The 23,085-nt window shown below is 39.6% G+C and overlaps 1 protein-coding gene across 1 annotated transcript; it reads right to left on the bottom strand.

Moving 5' to 3' along the window:
- Window positions 1–693: 693 nt before the first annotated feature.
- LOC113044312 (collagen alpha-1(I) chain) lies at window positions 694–17,296 on the bottom strand. The gene is made up of 51 exons (XM_026204198.1): window positions 17,075–17,296; window positions 15,410–15,601; window positions 15,014–15,036; window positions 14,766–14,801; window positions 14,063–14,155; window positions 13,639–13,710; window positions 13,308–13,352; window positions 12,888–12,941; window positions 12,341–12,394; window positions 12,079–12,132; window positions 11,895–11,948; window positions 11,743–11,796; window positions 11,611–11,655; window positions 11,468–11,521; window positions 11,127–11,171; window positions 10,940–10,993; window positions 10,501–10,599; window positions 10,364–10,408; window positions 10,118–10,216; window positions 9,913–9,966; window positions 9,589–9,696; window positions 9,452–9,505; window positions 9,195–9,293; window positions 9,030–9,083; window positions 8,802–8,900; window positions 8,550–8,603; window positions 8,383–8,436; window positions 8,044–8,097; window positions 7,890–7,943; window positions 7,611–7,655; window positions 7,405–7,503; window positions 7,147–7,254; window positions 6,911–7,018; window positions 6,764–6,817; window positions 6,613–6,666; window positions 6,362–6,469; window positions 6,174–6,227; window positions 5,999–6,052; window positions 5,727–5,888; window positions 4,876–4,983; window positions 4,549–4,656; window positions 4,395–4,448; window positions 4,195–4,302; window positions 4,052–4,105; window positions 3,837–3,944; window positions 3,682–3,735; window positions 3,407–3,514; window positions 3,034–3,313; window positions 2,724–2,914; window positions 2,381–2,623; window positions 694–2,059 (listed from the first exon to the last, which is right to left on the bottom strand). The coding sequence occupies exons 1-51, from the start codon at window positions 17,154–17,156 to the stop codon at window positions 1,913–1,915; spliced, it is 4,347 nt and encodes a 1,448-aa protein (XP_026059983.1). The 5' UTR covers window positions 17,157–17,296; the 3' UTR covers window positions 694–1,912.
- Window positions 17,297–23,085: the final 5,789 nt, after the last annotated feature.

Raw genomic sequence — 23,085 nt, 5'->3', positions numbered from 1 at the left:
CCACTACGGAAGCCTCCGCATACCTTACCATACAATGGCCCTGTTGTGTCCTACAGGACTACCACCTTCACCACACACCACCTTTAGCATTTGAGTGAACACTGCAGCAAGAGTGGTTCACCTCAGTTCAAGCTCCACAAAAAGTTATACTTTTAAATAATTAGCATTTAAATATTTAAAAACTACAATTATTTTTACAGCAACATCTCTCATTTTTCAAGTCAAAGGAATTCTCTGCTTGTGGATTATACTTTCCTCGACAGCTTGGATGACCAGTGATGTGGAGTTCTGAGCATCAACCAACACAATGAAGCCTCATCTGGATATTCACCAAAGGATCATTTGGATTATCAGTGGAATACTTTGCACATCAGTTTGGAGTGCAACGACTTTAAGTCATTTTCTTTATATCGCAAGTACCTCAAGGCTGCACCAGGTTAGTACACGCAAGCATCAGAATATGCAGTTTTTCCTATGCTAACTTTAAGATACTTTGCTCGAAAGATGGCTTTTTCAGTAGAGTTTGCTTGGTAGAAAATGAAAAAAATAAAAACACCCCAAAAAAGTATCAGACATTTCTGAGATTTTATTTAATCTTTCCTTTTAGTCAAAACAACTGTGACAGGTGCAAGCTGTGCTTCATTCAAGTCCATTGGGCAGTCAGGGACGAGTCAAGATCACTTCGGACAAACATAAGGTCGACAACTTAACATGCTTTATTTCAGCATTCAAAATAATTAAAAACATCTCAAATTATTATACATATACAAAATAGGTACAGATCCTCTTGTTTTAACCCCCCATGGTGTGCTTCTCTCATCATTTTAGGACTTTTCTATTTGATTGCCTGTTTTATGAAAAAAAAAAAAACCTGGGTGAAGACAAAATTGATGATTGCAGAAGGATGGGAAGGAAGTGGGGATATAGGTCAACGCTGGGGGGTGGGGGGTATTTTGTAAAGAAACCAAAAGACAACAACCAAAAAGTGTCAAAAGGTGTTTGGAAAATAAAAACAGACTCCACCTGCTTATTCTACACTTGAAAAGACTGTGTGTATCACAGCTACAGTACTGCTTCTTAACAAAAGCTCTGCTGTCTGGCTCTTAGCTTACACTTCAGAAAGAGAGGCATTTGTTACAACTGGGCAGCAAGATATTAGGATTTATTTAGCACCAAAGGCCCTGTGAGCAAAGCAATGAACAATACATTACTTTAAGAAAAAGCAAAACTCTAGAATTTCTTGCTGACAGGACCTCATGAGGAAATAGCACCTTTACAGCTGTCACTTGATCCTTTAACCATACTTCTGCCACGTAAAATCCTGACCTGGTGTTGGTCAACACTAAGAATTGCAGGTTTCTTTTTTGAGGTAGCCATAAGACATCAAAACAAAGTTGAACCCCTGTCTCTACTAGATGTACTCTGTGTGACTCTTGAGAGGAATGTTGGCATTCGGCACCCGGTGGTCCTAATGGGTATAACACAAAGACACTTAAATGTCATTTTACAGATTTATTTAACACCTGAACATGGTACAAAGCATTTGGTTTTGCTCTTTCATTGTCCTTCCTCAGTGGTTGAAAAAAAAGTCACTTGCATCAGTGATGTTTCTTTAAAACTCCAGGGGGATTTTACACTTTATAAGTATATATTATTTTCTTGTTGCCAGTGAAACAAATGAGTCTTCTAAAGTATCCTCAGTGTTGGTGGTGACAAAATAGTGGTCCAAAAAAGCCTGATAACACACAACCACTGTCTTCTGAAGCGCAGGTCTAAGCAAGTGGACCATTTGGACAGCCAAATTGAATTCTAGGGTTGATTTTAATGCATAGAAAAGATTTTAGAGAGATGACTGCTAGAAAAAAACAACAACACACACGCACACAAACAATCTCAAGTCCAGATTTCTTTTTTACAAGAAGCAGACTGGGCCAACTTCAATGCCAAATTCCTGATTAGGTGCACCAACGTCCATAGGGGCGATGTCAATAATAGGCAGACGGGATGTTTTCGTTGTTTTGTAGTCAATGACTGTCTTGCCCCATGCACCGGTGTGCGACTGGAGAGATGGAAAGAAGGAAAAGAGGCATAGAATTAGAGCCTATACAAAACCATTCTTTGTTGCTATAATAATAAACAGTTATGTTGCTAAATGGGTAATCACTTGTTAATTCCCTTCTGCTTTTAATCTCACAGTTAATTCAGATGAAAGCTACTGCTAAATGAGTAACTGTAAAAGTAACCCCACTGAAGTCATGCTTTGATAATGACATTGTCTGTCATTTTAACAGTTTATCTTGTTAGGGTTAGGTTGAGGTATTAAGATGCTGCATTACTGTGTGATGGTCACATTAAGAAAGGATAAAGATGGAGAACTCACCGTGCAACCATCCTCAGTGACACTGTATGTGAAGCGGCTGTTGCCCTCTGCTCTGATCTCGATCTCGTTGGAGCCCTGCAGCAGAAGAGCCTTCTTCAGGTTGCCAGAAGCCTGGTCCATGTATGCAATGCTGTTCTTGCAGTGGTAAGTGATATTCTGGGAGGCCTCAGTGGACATGAGGCGCAGGAAGGTGAGTTGAATGTTGACATCCTCAGGCTTAGAGCCCTCGCTGCCATACTCGAACTGTAGGTTTTGAGAGGAAAGCACAAGAAAATTAGCAAATTTAATAAACAGACATGAAGATAAAACCTGTTATGTCTTTTCGCATAGTTGACATCCTCACCTGGAAGCCATCGGTCATGGCCTCTCCAAACCAGACATGCTTCTTCTCCTTGATGTTCTTGCTTGTGTACCAGTTCTTCTTGGGAATGGAGGACTCAGCTGGGTAGACGCAGGTCTCGCCAGTTTCCATGTTGCAGTAGACCTTGATGGCATCCTGGTTGCAGCCCTGGTCAGGGTCAATCCAGTATTCGCCTGTGTTTTATTTTTGAGAGGAACGGGATTAATTTAGGCATATAGAATGAAGCAGGGTGAGAAATGTCTTTAGAATTTAGAAATTTAGAATTTTTGTGCAATGGAGAAAGGGAACGTACCGCTCTTCCAGTCTGGGTGGCACATCTTCAGGTCACGGCAAGTGCGAGCAGGATTCTTCTTGGTGCCATCTGGGCTCATGATGCTCTCAATCTGTTGGCTCAGGGACTTAAGGGTGGTGTCGACCTCAAGGTCACGGTCGCGCATCACATTGGCATCATCGGCACGGTAGGAACGGAAGGGATCAGGGGCCTTCTCCATTGGCTGGGCAATGAAGCCGATATCAAATCCACCACCAGAGGGTCCAGGAGGTCCAGGGAGTCCGGGAGGTCCAGGAGGTCCCTATATCAGAGAGTAAACCAAATATGCTGGGGTTAAATTGTATATTTGGTTTTCTGGGTTCAAAGTCATGTAGAAAAGGGAAGAATCACCCACAGCTGGTCCAATTTCTCCATTGCGACCACGGGGTCCAGGAGGTCCAATGGGTCCAGGAAGTCCGCTCATACCATCCTTACCAGCGGCTCCAGCAGATCCACCTGGGCCCTATTAATATAAAAACAGAAACATCCAAATCCAATCAGAATGAACACCGAAACATACTTAGGCAACCGTGTATGTGTAATAAATGATTAGCAGAGAAACAATGGAAGTACAGATATGCAACAAAACATATTTTATAATAATTGTAAATATTTTATAATAATATTTACTCTAGGTCCAGCGGGTCCAGAAGCTCCAGCAGGTCCAGGCTCTCCAGAAGGTCCCTATGGACAAGAATAAAAGAGATGAAAAACAGGTTTCAAGCTATGGATGTTATATTCAAGATTTACACTCTAAGTTCCATAAGTTAAATAAAGTCACTTACTGGAGGTCCTGGGGGTCCCTGCATTCCGGTAAATCCTCTGTGTCCCTTCATGCCTCTCTCGCCAGCCTCACCAGTTTCACCCCTGTCTCCACGAGCTCCAGCGGGTCCCTGGATAAAGACATTACACCTCAGATGATAATATAATGTGTATTACAGATGGAGCTACATGCAGACTCTGGTTTGGCAATTCTTTTGAGGTTTGAGTCGGGACTTACAGCGGGTCCACGGGGACCAGCAGGGCCAACAGCACCGGCAGGACCAGCAGGGCCCTAAAGAAGGAAAAATTGACTATTTATAATACTTGCATGGTTTTTAAGCCATCAACAGTTAATTTCATCATTGGAGATGGGACACTTACAGACTCTCCACGATCACCAGTCTTTCCAGCAGGCCCAATGGGTCCAGGAGCACCAGGAGGCCCAGGAGCACCAGGAGTGCCAGCAGCGCCAGTCTCACCACGGTCACCCTATATCCGGAACAGAAGAACATCATTTTATAAGGGACATAATCTGTGTCACACAGCCTAATGTGTGGGAAACCATGAAGACTGCAGCTCACCTTTGGTCCAGCAGCACCATCACGTCCAGCAGAACCCTCATTACCTGGAGTTCCCTAATGTAAAGGAAATTACATAGATGTCAACAAGGCAGGATGATATTTATGGCTTCAGTTATGGCAATGAAATTCAATAGGTATAGGTGTATATCCTCACCTCACGACCAGGCTCACCGGGAGGTCCAGCCAGTCCAGGGGGTCCCATGGGTCCAGGAGGTCCACGTTCACCAGAGGGACCAGAAGGTCCTTGTTTGCCAGGCTCTCCCTAAATGGCATGATGAAGAGAATAATGAAAGCTTTACCATGATTGATGCCAACTTTCTAACAAGACAAACACTTGAAAGTATACCCTGGCTTAATGCAACAACCATAGCTCATGACTGTATGGAAGAACATCAGAGATTTACGTGTTCATGTGTTACGTGTTTACTTATGTTCAATTGAGTCATCAAAGAGAGTAAAACGAGGGAGCCAGAATACTCACAGATTGGCCGGGGAGACCAGGGAAACCACGCTCGCCTCTTTGTCCAGGAAGACCAACAATACCACGCTGACCAGCAATACCTGCAGGTCCAGGGATACCAGCAGAGCCCTGAAAGAAAAGTATTAGTGGAATATTATTGATATAATATAGGAAGTACATCACAGGCACAGGCATGTCTTTACTAGACAGTATGATTGTGTTCAAAACTATAACTTTTTAAAATATCTAGAACAATTAATTATATCTACCAATCTATACTAGCATGGACATCAAGATGGAAGACCAATCAAGATATGGAAGATGAATCGCATTTCCCTTTAGCAGAGAATGAACTATGACCAACAAAGTGTTATGTGTTAAGCACAAAGTTGTCTTCGAATTGGCCTCTACCAATAATCAATTAAATAACTACCACATGTGCAATTATTCAAGTTGTAAATTTGTAAGATAACTGTGAAAATTTAACTAAAACGCATAAAGTAAAACAAATCCATAAATTAAGAAAGAGTACGAATTAATATCCTTGCATTTCAAGACATGTTGCCTGTAGCCAGTAATAAGGAGATACACAGTTTACTGATCACTATGCAAAAATAACTATATTAAAGCATGTCTGCAATTTGCCAACAAGCATTGCATATTGCCAGTTGCAATGTTGGAAAAGATTCTGAGGTCAGATGAGACCAAAGGAAATAAGTTGTTCACATACGGTGTAACACTGCCCAAAAGTGTGAGGATTTGAGACATCCTAGTAATTTAGCTAGACACTGCAATTGACTCTGGTTACGGTCGGGTATTCGAAAGGCCAGAAGGCAAGGCAACAATGTTATTGATCATGATGAGAGACTTACGGGAGCACCCTCAGCTCCGGGATTTCCTTTCTCACCAGGGGCACCAGGTGGTCCAGCAGCACCAACTTCACCAGTGCGCCCGGCAGGTCCAGTCTCACCACGGTTACCTTTCTGGCCCTCCTTACCAGGGGCTCCAGGAGGTCCTGCGGGTCCAGCGTTTCCCTAAGACAAGAAGCAAGCAGAGAACCATTGTTAATTATGGAAGAGGATTACTTTTACTTTTTTGATGTATTAATTAGTACTATCTATATCAGTGTTGTAGAGATTCTTACAGCAGGGCCAGGGGGTCCAACTCTGCCAGCAGCACCAGGGAAACCAGTAGCACCCTTAACAAAAAATGTAATAATGAATTAGCCCAATTGTAATATGTAATTTACAAGTGTCTTTAAAAGAAGAATATACTGTAAGTTTTTAATTGTGGTAAGTATAAACATAAGTCATACTCACAGGAGGACCAGCAGCACCACGGGCACCCTTGGGTCCGGTAGAACCAACGGGACCCTGCAAAACACAAATCATTCTGATTAAAAATGTGCATGTTAACATTAAGAAAGAAACTATGTTATTACATAGGTCAAACATTATAGACCCAAAAGTCTATTGGATGAGAAGATTGTCTGAGAAGATGATCAAACCTGAGGTCCGGGGGCACCAGTTGCTCCTGCAGGTCCTGGAGCACCAGCATCACCCTTAGCACCATTGTCTCCAGGCTCTCCCTTAGCACCAGGCAGACCATCGGCACCCTGTTGGACAGAAATGAGATGTTTGACATAAGAACTGGCCTGTAATAATTTAAACATTTTATAAGGATATATATATATATATATATATATATATATATATATATATATATATATATATATATATACTAGAGTTTTGTACTCACAGGAGGTCCAGCAAATCCAGCGGGTCCAGGAGCACCAGTCTCTCCACGCTCACCCTATTTGTAATTGAAGAAAAAGGAACTTCAACTTTCCTTCAATTCACCAATTTTGAGTAGCATATATGTGTATCTTAAAGTTAAGGATTGTGCTTACAGGTGGTCCTCTGGCACCATTAGGTCCAACAAGTCCAGGAGCACCAGTCTCTCCCTATGTTAAAATACAAATGATAGAACCATGGTTGAATATGTTCTTCGACTTTGTGAGATAGATGCATTGGAATCTAGCCCAAAAGACACTCACCTTGTCACCGGGAGCTCCAGCAGGTCCGGGAGGTCCAATTGGTCCGGTCATACCACGGATGCCATCTTTACCAGGGGCACCATCAGTACCCTTGGCACCTTGGTCACCCTGGGATAAGAATTTGTCATCAGTTTTGAGAATTTGTACCATTCAGAGTTCAGTTTGCTGAGTATTTGTATTGGTCTTTCGTCAGGAGCAGATCTCAAAGTTCAGAAGAGTGCATCATTAGTACTCACTCTGTCACCCTTAAGACCTGGCAGACCAGCAGAACCACGTTCGCCGGGCATTCCTTGAAGTCCGGGAGGACCCTGAGCACCAGGGGCACCTGGGGCACCAGCATCACCCTAAGGAAGCAAGAACAAGTCTTAATGATGATACAGTGCAGTCATACAGTTCAGGAATCTGATTCATATTTAGGGGTATCCTTCAGATTTTAGCCGATTACTGTAAATTTGTGGTCATCAACAAAGTGTGTCAGGATAGGTGAGACTCACCTTGGCACCATCATTACCAGCTGAACCAGGAGAACCACGGGCACCAGCAGGACCAGCAGGGCCAGGGGCACCACGCTCACCAGGGAATCCTCTGTCACCCTGGGTAAAAAAGTAAAGAGAAATACCATCAGTTGTCATCCACCTCACAAATCTAAACCTACAGTCAGCATCATGTGCCACTTGACAATCATGCTGTAGATACTCACTCTGGATCCAGCAGGTCCAGGAGCTCCAGCCTCTCCAGGAACACCCTGTTATGGGCCAAAGAAGGCAAATTAGCAATGCATCACCTGGCCCTTCATTTCTAATGAGGGTTTCTAAGAGACTTCATTACTGATGCCCATAGCCAAACTGTATTATCAAGTGTCCTTTAAGCGTGAGTGTCTTTGCAAGGACTGATAGACCATAAATCTCCCCTAATTATTTTATATTATAGGAAAAGTTTAAACAGCAGTTCTATATCAACACACTGGATAGCAACCCACCTGCTCACCAGCTTTGCCAGGCTCACCAGTTGCACCCTGAGGTCCTGTCAGACCCTGTCAATCAGATGCACATCAGAGAGATGAGCACACCGACGTCAATGTCTATAGCAAAAATATTGTGTTTTGGGTTGGGGAAGATGAGAAACTAACTCACCTGGAATCCAGGAGGACCAGCAGGTCCCTGTTCACCTCTTTCACCAGTAGGCCCCTTCATGAAAAATGATCATAAGACACATTAGCCAAAGTGATTAATTCGAGTGACAATATTTTAATGTTATAGAGAGTATTATTACAATGTAATAGATTGAAGGACAATTTAAGTTGAAGCTATATATCTTAATATTGTATTTACGGCCATAATATGAACATTTTGAAACTGTTTGTGTTATGCGTTCTGATTAGGAGGACGGCTGTTTTAAATGAGACTGAAATTATGTTGCATGAAGAAAAACCACTTGGCAAATGCCTTATGGGATATTGAAGTGCTACTTACAGCAGGTCCAGGAGCACCAGGGGCACCAACATCACCATCTTTACCAGGAGCGCCCTATAGTTAAATACAAAACACAATAGAATGAACAACGGACTATGACACTATGAACCAAACAGGGTAAAAGTTGAATGTGGTGTGGAAAACGAAAAATAACTATAGCTACTTACAGTGGCACCAAGAGCACCCATCACACCTCTCTCACCAGGTTTGCCAGCCTCACCCTGTACAGGGGCAGAAGTAAACATCAAAATTAGATGCTTAGTAACAATTACACACTGAATCTGACCTCAGAAGTTTCTTGTACTGTACATTAGAAATTAAACCATCAAAGTCTGATTGTCTGTAATTCGGTCTATACAAAGAGCATATAGACTTTTTATGCTGTCGTTTCAAACTGAAAGAGAATAAGGATCACTCACAGCAGCACCCTTAGGTCCAGGGAATCCCATGACGCCAGGCTGTCCTCTGGCTCCAACGGGACCAGGTGGTCCAGGACGGCCATCTTGTCCAGAGTTACCCTGTCAAAAAAATCAAATAACAAGAGCTTGATCCATACCCACCGTGTATGAATCTCTGGATATGCATTGTCTGCATTTATGACTATTGAAATAAAACATTTTTGTTGATAGTTGTGTGTGGGCACTCACAGGAGCTCCGGTCTTTCCATCAGGTCCAGGGCTGCCAGGGCTACCAGTCATACCCTGTTATGAGCATGAAGATAGAGGGGGTCAAACAGTGCTCACTGGCACATTAATACACATCCAATACAACCAAATGACGTATAGCATTCCTGCTGATATCAACATTCTCACCTTGGATCCTGGCAAACCAGGTTCACCGTTGCGGCCAGGCTCACCAGTGGCACCCTTAGGTCCAACGATTCCAGGGCCTCCACGCTCACCAGTGGCACCCTGTTATTAAGATCAGAAAGTGTTGCATTTATCATGATCGCTATTTACCACTGGTGAAAAACTGTATATGAATATGAGAATATCCTAAAGAGATTTCGCACAAATTTCTGCTTAATTGTTCATTTGAAAATTATGTTTTGTATCTTTTGTAGACTCACCTTAGGACCTGCAGATCCATCAGCACCAGGGAAACCACGAGCACCAGGAGCACCCTGCACAAAGAGGTGTGTGACTATTATGTTCAGGCCCAATTTTAAGGTCCTTGCTAATGTAGAGGTTTGATGTGGGTACATACACGTTCACCAGGGGGTCCGCGTGCACCAGCAGAACCGGGCTCACCACGAGGTCCTCTCTTGCCTTCCTCACCAGAGGGGCCAGGGGGACCCTGAACTCCTTGGGCACCCTGGGTAAGCACACAAGAAAATGAAGATGGTTAGAATTTTATCAGATTTTTTTTTTTGTACATTTTTGTAAAAGTTGCTTTGTGAAAAATCAGTACTACGCCAATTTTTTAATAAAGCTGTATAATGTTTTACCAAAATCTTGCGTGATAAGATGGAAGATGAAATGGAGTGAGTGACAAAGTTATCAAGATCAAATAAGTGAAGTTTATACTTACAGCCTCTCCCTTAGCACCAGCCTCTCCTTTGGCACCAGGAGCACCAACCTCACCCTGTAAAATGAACAAAAATGGTCAAGAGAAGTAGGCAGAATGACCTTTTCTTGAAAAAACTAAATGGTAAATGTATGAAATAACTCATATTTTGTCAAAAAAAAAAAAAAAAAAAATGTAGCTCATGATCTGAGAAGAAATGGACACTTACAGTGTTACCCTTAGGGCCAGGGGCACCAGCAGCTCCAGCAGGTCCAGAAGGACCACGAGGTCCAGGGAAACCTGGAGCACCAGCAATACCAGGAGCGCCCTGCAGGAGGCAGCAGAGAGTAACATATGTGGCTGTTAATTTACTAACACCAATGTTTTAATTCAGCAAGAGGAAATATGTTGACCTAATTCTGAACTCTTATCAAGAAGGAGAGCAATTGTTGAGAAATATTAAGACAATACTTACAGGAGCACCCTTAAGACCAGGGGCACCATCAGCTCCATTGTTACCCTACAGAATGCAACATGGACAAGGTGTTTAGGACTGAAGTGCACACATGACTGGAAATTGGGATAATGTAATATGTAAAACGATTCACTCACAGCGGGTCCAGCAGCACCAGCAGGTCCAGGGTTACCAGGCTCACCACGGGCTCCCTGGGGTCCCTCTGCACCACGAGCTCCCTGAGCACCAACCTCTCCCTATGGAAAGCAAAGTGTAAGAGTGCGATGGGACATCACCTATGAAGTGCACGGGCATCTCAACCCTCAATGTAAATTCAGCATTGTGTATTGAGTCTATAAAAAAAAACCCAAGTATTTCTATGATGCTAGAGGATACTGTAGGTTTGTTTGTCAGCTTTGACCAGCTCTTCATTAATTGTTGGCCTACATAATTTAGATGATGACAGCGCTGTCAGGAACATCTGGCTCCATCAGCCCAATTACACTGCCACCTTGTGGCACTCTAGCTCCTGTTTGGTTTGATTTGTAACATGAATATGTGTAATAATGTGAATAAATGAGAGTATTTTTTTTTTACCTTAGCTCCAGGGCCACCAGGGAATCCTGGAGGACCAGCAGGGCCAGTTGGGCCCTAACAATAGAGAGAGAAGATAGATTATAGTTAGCTTAAGTTGTCCTTTTTTACTCATTATAATTTTTCAGATTGATTTAAAACTGGTGCATTTACAAAAATCTGAAAAAAAAGGAGAAAAAAAGCCACTTACAGGAGGACCAGCAGCTCCAGCGGCACCATCGTTACCACGAGCACCCTGAAAAATAGAGAACATATAATTATTTGGAAGTTATTCATTATTACAAGGTTTAATCTGTGCACTGTAAATACTGGGTTTTATGTTTGAGGGATGATCTCAACCCATTTAAAGGATCCAAAAAGGGCAGAATGTCTTTTCAAAATGATGTTAAACTAGCATGAAATTCTCAACATACACGTCTGTACTTTATTTACAAAGTGCACAGTGTCAGATCTACAAATAAAGTATAATACTGTGACATAAGTCGTATAGCAGGACATTAGGGTTAAAATCATGTTCATAAGGTTACTCACAGCAGCACCAGGAGGACCAGCGCGGCCTCTCTCACCAGGCAGACCACGAGGACCCTGGGAAACAGAGTTACTTTAGTAAAGAACTACAAATGTAGATGTTGAAAATAGGATGAAAGTCAAGGTTATTCAGTGTGATTTCTCACCATAGCTCCAGGAGTTCCGTTCTCACCAGCAGCACCAGGCTCACCCTAATGGGCAAAGCAGCATGTTATGGGGTCTGCTTACTTTGAACTTCAGATCTAAAGTGTGATATTGATTTTAATTCTAAATTTCACCTTAGGTCCAGCAGGGCCAGTGTCTCCCTTAGATCCATCTAGACCGCTGAATCCCTGAGGTACAGAGGATGCACATAAAGATTTAAGTAATGTCGCCATAAGTTGATATTCATCAAACAAGAGAAACTGCTTCCTAGAGTTGGAGAACGTACTCTGTGTCCCTTGATGCCTGGAAGTCCTGGGGTCCCGGGGAATCCACGAGCACCCTAGATAGAAAGAGAAAGGGAGAAAATTTAACAGCCATTTCTCCTTTTGTGGCTCGCACACTACAATGCTAATACAATGCAATTATAACAGCAGTAAAATCCTGTGAAGTGTGCTTTTGGCAACACTCACCTGAGCGCCAGGGGGTCCGCGCTCACCAGGGCGACCGGGTTTGCCAGACTCACCCTACAGAGTCAGAAAAAAACAGACAAGAAGAGATTGAAAAGAATGATGCATTATAATAGTAGACATTGATAAATACAATCATTGGTTTCCTGAAATCTTAATCAAAACATTTTACAGTATTATAATAGAAGTAAACTGCATAAACTAATGAAGTTCATTTCGTATATCTTCTTAAATTTAAAAGTAGTGTTTGAGTAGAATTACTTACATCTTCTCCGTTCTTTCCAGGGGGACCAGCTGCACCACGGGGACCCATTGGACCCTAAACCAGGAAAGAATCAGAAAAAAATCTAGGTTAGGAAAAAAAACATTTGTGTCCATGTGAGTGTATTTATGTGTTTCACATTGTGGCCGCATGAGTGAGTCACACTTTGGCAGTGTGAATTATCCAGAAGAAAAAAAGTAAAATCTTGACTAAAAATACTATTTGCTTGCTAATAAGAAACCTCTATTATACACAGACTGGATGTCATGCATGCATCCATGCAAAACAAAAACAAAGAAATAAAAAATAGGTGGCTGAGGTCAAAATTCATGAACCCTGTACCTTTTTGACCTCATTTGACCCAAATGCCACATATGCAAGGAGGTGAGGGTTATTTTAAAATCATTTTTGATTTCTATGGTCTATCTGCGAGCTCTTCTTAAAACGTCAGTAGAGGACATGTAATTAGGCTTTTTGCTATTTGTTATTTAAAAAAAAAAGCTGTGTGTTTGATTTGATGAGTGCAGGGATGATTCGTTTAGATACTTACAGGAGCACCAGCCTCACCAGGCTCACCAGGGGGGCCAGTAAATCCTTGGGGTCCCTGTAGAGGGGGACAAAGAGCACATATTACAAGAAACTCAAAACTGAAGAACACAGTGCAAATTAAGTTAGACAGTAAGCCTTGAGGAAACAGGTAGTGGCTCATTTTGACTTCCTGGGTTGATCAAATTAAAATGAATTTATTCAGATTTTCCTGGGTTCCAAATTGCATTAATAAAACTAATTTTTGGTTTTAAACTGGTTAATGAAAACTGCTACAACTGTATGGAGGATATTTATCTCGAACTGCATGGTGTATACTTAACTTAAAATAATAGCTTGATTTTATTATGACTTCCAGTATAGAACTGGTTTAAAATATATGTTAAAATTATATGGTTTCTTAGAACTCATAGGGAATACTCACAGGAGTTCCAGGAGGTCCAGGAGGTCCACGGGGGCCCATAGCTCCCTGTAAAAAAACAAAAACAACAGAGATACTGTAAGGAAACCTGACGAAGTAATAACTGATGATTGCACAGGGCTTCATATGCCTTAAATTAAAAATATATTAATCATGTGTTTGTAGTGCAGCGGCTGATATGTTGCTGTGTGTTAATAAAGAGCTGAATTGTGATTATATAGATAGACAAATAAGTGTATATGTATATTGTACATTTATTGAACTGACATTTGAATCACTCAGAGATTTGTAGGAAACATGTGTACTGTATGTGCATGCATATGTGCATTTTTACCATGGGGCCTGGGACGGCCATTCCTCCTCCGGATTTCTCATCATATCCACCAGACATCTGAGGAGAAAAGTTCTGTGGAGGGACAAAGAGAAAAAGCAAACACCTTGTCAGTCAAAAGATGAGATGAGAAAAAAAAAATCTTCTCATTTTAGCATTGGACAGGATGAACTGTAACTGAACTTATCGAGCTCATTCTTAGGCTTAAGCTTTGCATGCCTGAGTGCAACTGTGGCAACTGCCCTGAGGGGGCTGTCCACTTAAATGGTGCTGAAATGTGTCAGCCATGTGACCTAAAGGTATTTTAAATGCAATCTGATTTCAATTGATGGCCTAAACAACTCCTGAAATTTTTCACCTGGCCTAAAGCGACATATAAGTCACACCTTTCACCTAGCTTTTGGGGTGTTTAGGGTGAAATACTTACTCCACCAAGGCCAGGAGGTCCAGGGGGGCCTGGAGGCCCAGGAAGGCCAGGCTGTCCAGGGATTCCGTCATTGCCGGGAGGGCCAGGAGGACCCTGTTTGAGATCAAGGGAAAGGAACATTAGGATTTAAGTGAATGAGCCTAATGCAAAACTATGATACAGACAGGTTTGAACACCGAGCAGTTCACATCAAAACCCATACAGTTCAAAACGAAGCCCCACATCTATAGATCAGATTTTTGTAGAGGTATAATTAGAGGAAAGTGGTGGGCTGATATATAATTCTGTTGTCTTTTTACATTAAATACAGACCAAATCATCTCTCTCATCTCAAGTGTGAAGAGTGCCACATGCACCATATAATAAGACAAAATAAACCAGCAGCACTTGCTTGTAGCTTTTATCACATTTTTGTTATGAAGACTTCTGTTTTCAGACATATTATTATATAAGTGTGTGTCTATATATATAACTTGAAAATTACAATCATGACTTGTTTTAGATCAAATCCAACTGAAAATCAGGTAAACTATAAAAAAAATAACTAATCTTGATTATAACCTCTAAAGTTGTGTGCTGTGGTAATGAAAGCTGGTTTGAAATGTATGTTTTTTGATCTCCAAGAACTTTAAGATGTTCTGCAATAAAAACAAAACCCCTGATGAAGCAATACACTGATAAAAAGATTGAAATATAAACCTACCCTGTCCCCCTTCTCACCGGCAGGACCTGATGGTCCCTAAGAGAGAGAATGATGAACACAAAGGCATTTATAAGGATTTGTTTTTTTCCAAACAAGTAGCAAAATAACTTGCTTCAAATTAGTTAAAATTAGGCCTTGATTATGGTTTACTTATTCATGTAGGCCATTTATAAAGATCACTTTATAAAGGAATGAACTGAAAACTTATTTGAGAAATTATAAGCTGATAAAAGTAAAACAACATTTACCTCAACACTGGGCTCCAGGAATTCTATAAAATTGAGGGGAAATAAAAATCAAAATTAAAACCATATAAAAACAGAAATGAATCAGATGCCTCTTTTGGTTTGTAAATGTTTAGCACTAAAATGATAACAATCGGCCTAACCAGTGAGTCTGGTTTTCCCCAGTTAGATTTTAGGCCTTGAGCCTGATTTAGGCCCACTAAACCATGAAGGGAACCACAAATTAATCCAGTGAGTGACCATAAAGCCGGAAGCTCGAAGATCTCATTGAAAAATCCAATAGGGAGTGAATGTTGTGGCTCCATCTGAATTTTCCCTGACATTTAAATGAAGGGATGTGGGGTGGTTCTGTTTGCCCAAGGTAAGAAAAAACGGGGCGTGAGAATCAAGGCGTCGTACCGTCGTCTGGGCAGACGGGGCAGCACTCGTCGTGGGGAATCACTGGGTTGGGGCAGTGGGTCGTGTCCTCGCAGATCACCTCGTCGCACATAACGGTGCCACTGTCGCACACGCAGATTTGGCATGGCTCTGGTTTCCAGACGTCCCTGTCATTGTAGACCTGGCCGTCCAATGTGCAGCTGCCACCTGTGCCTACGGGAACAGGGAGTAAAATAGTTGCATGAGTATGACAGTAGAAATGTAAACATCTGATACTTAAGTATGTCACTGAATGTAAGATATAGGTCAATTTGTTTCTTGTTTATTGCCATATATGCATGAAGTTAAATCGGTGACAGAAGGTGGGAAATGCTTAGAAGACACTTTTTGTCGTCTCTAAATAATCGTTTAAATCTCGCGAGGGAAATGCGACTGGTTTGGTATTCTATCTATCTATCTATCTATCTATCTATCTATCTATCTATCTATCTATCTATCTATCTATCTATCGATCGAAATGAGGTCATCTCTTGAGAATTTTGTTTTGTAAACATTTCCCGTGGACGTGGGAACAGAGCAGCTCGTGTAAAACGCGCACCTTTACTTTAGCTTGAAAAGGTTTGTTTTGAGGTTCACCCTTAGGTGGCGTAGTGCCTTTATGCCCAGATTCCATTCATCGGGGTGAAAAGCTTGAGGGAAAGTTTCCACGTCTGCAGAAGCTGACCGTCCATCATGAAGTAATTGAAAAGTGTCGGCTTGGCAACGAGCAACGTTTTCCTTCAGTGGAAAGTCTGCAGGGTCCGCATGTGTTTTCAATCATCATAACAGAGGGGGAAAAGGGGGGGTTGTTAAAATAAGATGTCATTGCATATTTAACCACCAAGTGGCGCTGTGAGACTGCCAGAAATACTTGAACTCTTCGACAGGTAAAATTATGGGTCTGGAGTACTATTAATTAAAAGTAAAACGTACATTTAAATGATTTGCATTTCTTTATATTTGTACAGACAATCAAGTTTTTTTTTTGTTTTAATTTAGTTAGCAGACTTAACGTTTTATTTTGGAAACAAGAAAAATCATCCAAAAATGAGATAATCGGGTTTTCCCTTTTTCTTTCTCTCTCTCTCTCTTTAGTTTGGGGGAAAACTTTTTTAATGGATGTCGCCCGTATAAAGATTTTTTTTATTTTGCTGGATTTGCACATTTTTATTCTAAGTTGCTTGTTTTCCCCTCCTCCAACTCGCCAATCTAATCACTATGCAGTGACTTAAATGTGAACTTTTTATCTTAAAGCTTTAAGTTCATTTTTTTTAAGAAGTACTGAGCACATGGCCTATTCTCTTTGTCTGCTTTTCTCTTTTAGCAGCTGTTGATGATAATAAATTGCGCGTGGTGGAGAGCCTATAACCTGTGCCAACTTGTCTCCAAAGGCTCGCGCATGCAGAGCGTGAAAAGGCCCAGTGGGTCTACTGCACATCCAGACTGAACAAAAGTTCTTCTCCTATATCAAAATGGAAAACATAGCTAATCTATGCTTGAGGCTATAAGAAAACGCCTGCATAACTTGTTCAGTCATGAGAGAATAATTTCTCTCCACAGCATCACAGAATAGCATCACTGCTTCACTTTTGCTCTCACTATAGCCTCCAGCAAAAGCTTGAAAAGTTGTAGAAAAGTTATACTTACGATCATCCTCGCCTTGTCCTCTTGCCAAAAGCACCGTTGCGCTGAGCAACAGCGCCAACCGAATATCCACAAAGCTGAACATGTCTAAATATTAGACATGTAGACTCTTTGAGGCGAGGGAAGTTCTTTTTTTCCTTTAGACTCCAATCATACACGGTAGGGTCCGGTCTTCAGTGACTCCAATCCAGACCCCAGCAGAAACTCCCTACTGCCTAAACCAACTCCAGCTCCTGGCTTTTATACCCCAAACTTTCTGGGAGGCGCCGGGAGCCCCAGATAACTCAAGCATGTTCACGTTTAATAGAAGAGCGTCCCTCCTTCACCGGACAGGGGGCTGTCTTCACAACGTTTTCAGAGCGAACATCTAAAGAAACTTGATCTCTTAATAAAAAGGTGAGGCTTTGCTCTCAAAACTTCTTTTTGGTGAAGCTAGGTTGTGTGCCAAGGTGACCACCTGTATTGTGGGCATATCTCCGGACTTTTGTTTCAATCTCGAATTCCGGCGAGACCTTTCGACCCAAAGACGTATTTTCTTCAAACGAAGACCGGGAGATGAGGACGACGCAATATTTGTCATCGTTTCTTTATTCTTTTTCTTTCTTTATTTTTTTAATGTGTACACCGATGGTACACTTCTGTTTTATTTATTTATTTTTATAATTATTTTTTTTAATGTAGAAGGTTATTTTTGCAGCCAAGTACTGAACATCTATTCCAAGATAAAACTGAATGTTCACTAGCAGAAGAATGTTCTATCTATCTATCTATCTATCTATCTATCTATCTATCTATCTATCTATCTATCTATCTATCTATCTATCTATCTATCTATCTATCTATCTATCTATCTATCTATCTTAAAGTTATATATGCAGGCTATTGTTTGGACAAATTAGGTTTATAATTATTATTCACCCTTATTGAAATTATTCGCCAAATATCTAAAAAAGTAGTTGTATTTGGTGAATATCTGTAGAGATTAATGCTGATTAATGATGGGCACACTTTCTTATATTTTTCCGTATAACAACAAGATTTTCTTTTATCTTGTCACCATCAATTCTATAATTTATAGGCCTACTGGACTGTATAATTTTCCTAAATTTCATGCGTTTCATTTGATCAAAAATTACATTCTACGTGGTCGAAAAAAATCCATGCCCTTGGCATGGTTTTAATTTTATTTAAAACTTTATGTCATCACTTAACCTTTTTTATTTATTATTATTATTTTTAGTGGGCTCATTAATAACGGATACGCTCTTAAAGCTGCATATCCTTAATACGCGGCAGGCACGAGCCATAAAAAGTGATTTGGCTCGTGAGCGGCTGCATCTCTCTTCCGCAGACACGTCGCACCTTTGGAGCTGGCCAATCAGAGCTTACGCTCTCCCCTTCTCTCTTCATCTTCATAGCAGTGTCTCATCCAAGAGCCGCGTCTGCCTCCTCATTCCGTTCAGAATCAAGCAGATGAAAGGAGTCGCGAGCCTTGAGAGAAAGGGAGGGGGAGAGAGAAAACGCCACCTCATCGCTTTCAGGTGCACTTAGGGTCAGTCGCGAGGAAAGCACTTGTGCTACTTTCACACACCATATATGGAGAATCAAAGCAATATGACTGCAGGCATAATGGAAAGGAATTGATATTTAAACTAATAACCTTCTGAGAAACTTTGATTATGACAAGTGCAAACAATGTCAGTATGATCTTTTTTCATTATTTTATTTTTTTGCAGTTAAGTGTTGTGTGCTTAATACTATTATATGTACTAATATTTTTATATACATACGTTTATGTACATAAATTATGGCATGAAGATACAAAAATGAATTTTTCTTTATTAATTCTTAAACAAAAAATATCATTTAATAAGAAGGCTATTTTGTTCAAAGAAATTTACAAATAATTAAAAGCCAATAAGAAGCCACATTACCAAGTACAAAATCAGAGGCAAACAGAGAAAAGATTGAAGAGAAAGTGTTTTTAATACATTTTTATTTGATGTTTTTTTTTCCTGTGGTGAAAAGCACTGGTATTGGCAACACACACTTTGTCCTCCCTACAAATCCACAAAAATGAAATTTTTTTGCTTCTAATTTGTTCCCTCATCCAACAATTTTCACAAAAATAGTAAACAAACATATTTCAAATGAAAGGCATGAAACAAGAATTTCTGCCAAAGTCTTGCCAAGACATTTCTACTGAACAAAACAGCAAAAACACATTCATCTACTCTACTTATAAATATCAAAAGTTACAGAAACACATGTATAATATACAGTCATATGCAGTTATAGCCGACCTTAAGTTATAGATGATTTCTGAAGACTGAAGATGGTGTACATTTGAAAAAAATTTTGATGCTTAAAATCAAGCAAATTAACTTTTCATTGCCAATCATAAAGTACTTTGTAGTAAATGCTTATGAGCAACACTGTGACAAAAAGTGCAATAAAATAATTAAGTGTCAGTGTTATGCTAAAGATGTCTCAAATTCAATACTGTATATAGCATATTTTGCCATTCGCTGTCAAGAAATGTGCAGAATGTGCAGAAAAAAAATGTCTTCACATGGCTCTATCATTTGTCTACGTACTATAAATAAAGAAATACCCAGCAGTGGCCAAAGTAGACTTGAAAATTTATGAAAATGGATGCAACCACAAGAAGCCAAGTATTAGTGTTTAGCCTGGGAGAGCAAAGCCTTCTGGGAGCTCTCACATTGTCCAAAGCCAGCATGAGCTGCAAGCAGAGAAAGAGCCAAGCACAACACAGCACAGACAACTTCTAAAGATGGGACCTGGAAAAGGCAGCAGGATAGAGGGAATAAGAAGAAGAACTTTTCATTGAGCCGAAAAATTGATCATAAATGAGATCTAGTTGGTTTTGTATAAGTGACTTGAATGAAGGCATCTGTGTCTATACATTTAAAACTGTTCTCTCTCTCTCTCTCTCTCTCTCTCTCTCCATGCAATTAAATCCAATGCATTTTAGACCACATTGACATTTACTAAATGGACAAAAACCTCTTCAAAATATCTTCATTTGTGTTCCACAGAAGAAAGAAGGTAATTTAGGTTTTGAATCAATATAATGGTGACTCGGTAACAAAGGCTGCTTCTGTTGCCTCATGACAGCTTTTGAACGTCCACAAACGCATATGACTCTTTCATTATCAAGCAGAATCAAGCTAAACACTAGCATTTGATAGGCTACATTCATACTTGAGGACAAGGGACATGCTGGCGCTGCAGCACTGAGGAGTTTTCTGACCGTCTTGTCATTATAGCCAGCTCAGTCTTGCATGATCGGAGACTCTGTGCTTTGATAGGTGGGTGTCTGTCCTGAGCAAACAGGTGTTGTGACCCACCCCACACTTTCATGATACAGAAGGCCGGCTCTCCAAAAATACCAGCTTCACTCTGCTTCTGCTTCCACAGCTGTTCCCCTTTATGGTTCACAGTCATGCACACACACGCACACACGCTCAATATGATGAAGGATTTGGAAATATGGGAATCCTGTGCTGCACAGAATAACTATGTTAGATGCAGGCTTGCTCGTCAGGAAGCTGTTTGTTTTATTTTACATTAAAACATAGTCAGGCTTCTCCAAAGTCACTCTGTGTAGTTTGGGTGCTTTTCATCTCAGACCGATTCTTCAAAGCTCAGCTTTTTATTCTAAGTTCCTCTAGTTCGAACAGGGTTTGATTTAATGGCACGAGGAAACCACATACTACAACATAGATTAAACAGTTTCTTGTAAATAACTACAAGCTCAAGTCTAAATTTATTCGGTTTGCAGAATTTTATGGAAGTAACTCCAAAAAGCTCAATTAAAGGACATATGCTTGCTTTCTCGAACAACATGTACGTTGGCTACGACAAGGACAATGATGTAGTCTTTTTTAAGAGCATTGTCTTGCCAAAAATACATTTAACCATAATGTTTTTGCCAACGAGTCAATTTATACAATCATGATATCCTTCTCAATATATTGCCCTTTTATATTACACACCAGCAGGGTCAAGGGTCGGCGTACTTGGATCTCTGCATCTTATTGACAATATACAAATAAGGCTTGCACAAAATAAACAGCAATATAAAGCTAGTGAGAAACCTACAAACTACATTTTCAGATGTTAATTGTGTATAATATAGCTCCATACTTATGGAGATTCATATGACATGTTACTGATTACATCTTAGTGCAGTGGAGTTGTGAGTTGATAGAAAGCTAATAATGTAATCATAAAAATGTAAAATAAAACAATTAAAACACTTATAAAATATAAATATTTGATGTGTTTAGCTGCATATCAATGTGACCATTAAATTTACATCAGAGAACTATGAACACGCAAAAGTGATATTTAATTATTGAAATATTACCTTCAGCAGAGATATTGTGAATTGTGTAAATATCATGTAATCCATTAAAAAAGTAACTGTAATCTGATTATGAGTATTTTTTATTTTTTTTTTAATATAGTTTAAGTATGGGTTAATTAATTTTTGGAACCTGATTACGTAATCCAGATTACATATGATAAATTAAAAAAACTGGTCCTTGCGGTATCTTTAGATTAGACAGAAGTTTGCAATCATGAAGGCAATTGTTATATATTCTGGTGAAACTGTAGATTTCAGTCATTAACAACGGTGTCTTTGCAGAAACGGTATCTGTATCTACTGAATTTTCAGAAGAATTGATTGAAATGTAGGTCTAAAAAAATTCTCCTGGCTCAGGAATGCCAGTCCACTAGAGACTAGAGAATGAACTAAAATGGAAATACAGATGAGAATCTCTGGAATGGAACAGGAAAACTATTTTCATTGGATCCTTATGTGGAGTTGGTGACACTTTTCAATAAGGTTCATTTCATTAACATTAACTAGTACAAAATAACATATGAAATAACAATTTTTCAATATACTATAGTTTATAATGCATTAACTGATTTTTATTTATACAAAAAGTTAAATATGATACCTAATGCATGAACCTTATTGTAAACTACAGTTGAAATATGTTTGGGATTTAAGATGTTTTTTAAATTTATTTATTTAAAAAAAATATTAAGCAAGGATGCATGATCAAAAGTTACAATAAAGACATTCATAGTCTTACAAAATATAATTTTTTAAAATAAAGGTTATGTTAAATTTTCTACTTATCAAAGTATCCTGAAAAAATGTTTCAGTTTTCACAAAAATATTAAGCAACTGTTTTCAACATTGATGCTAATAAGAAACGTTTACTGAGCAGCAAATCAGCAGATTAGAATGATTTCTGAAGTGACACTGCACTGTAAACCCTGATAAGTTCACAGAACTCAAAAAATATTTTGTAACAGATTACACAAAAACATTTAAGTGATGTTTTTAAATGTTTTAAGTTTACATAAACTTAAAAAATGTAATTCCAGTTGCCTTAAATTATCTCAGAGTTATCTTAAATAACTATATTTCTGAACTTATAATTAGGGAGTAATTCACTCATAATTTTATCTATTTTTCAACTCCTATAATGTGGGAAATACACTCAAAATTAGGCTTTCGCTGTCCATCCTCAGTCTAACCACAGGCTCTCCACTTCACCACATGGTAACACTACAAATCCAACATAACATAAACCTTTGTAAAATCTAATATAACACAACATTTATTTATTAACTTATGTCCCTTTATGTTAATCTTGTGTAAAAACACACAAAATAACACTTAATTTCTAAATTTATTTTCCTTGTTTTCTGATGCAAAGCATGCTGGGAACTAGAAAACACAATCATTTTAAGTTCACCTCACTACAAAAAAATTTTTAGTTAACAGAACTTATTTAAATTAAGTCCAGTGAACTTTCGTTATTATTTGAGTGCAATTAACTAATTTCATTTTATTAATTTCACTGTTCGGTTTTACAGTGTGGTCCTGAATATCACAGCAATAAATTATTTTTCTAAATATATTAAAATAGAAAAAAAAGTTATTTAAAACTGCAATAGGCTAATAT

The sequence above is a fragment of the Carassius auratus genome, chromosome 3, assembly GCF_003368295.1.
Source record: "Carassius auratus strain Wakin chromosome 3, ASM336829v1, whole genome shotgun sequence".
Classification (NCBI taxonomy): domain Eukaryota; kingdom Metazoa; phylum Chordata; class Actinopteri; order Cypriniformes; family Cyprinidae; genus Carassius; species Carassius auratus.
The sequence above is the reverse complement of the archived record's forward strand: the minus strand, read 5'-3'. Positions and strand labels throughout refer to the sequence as shown.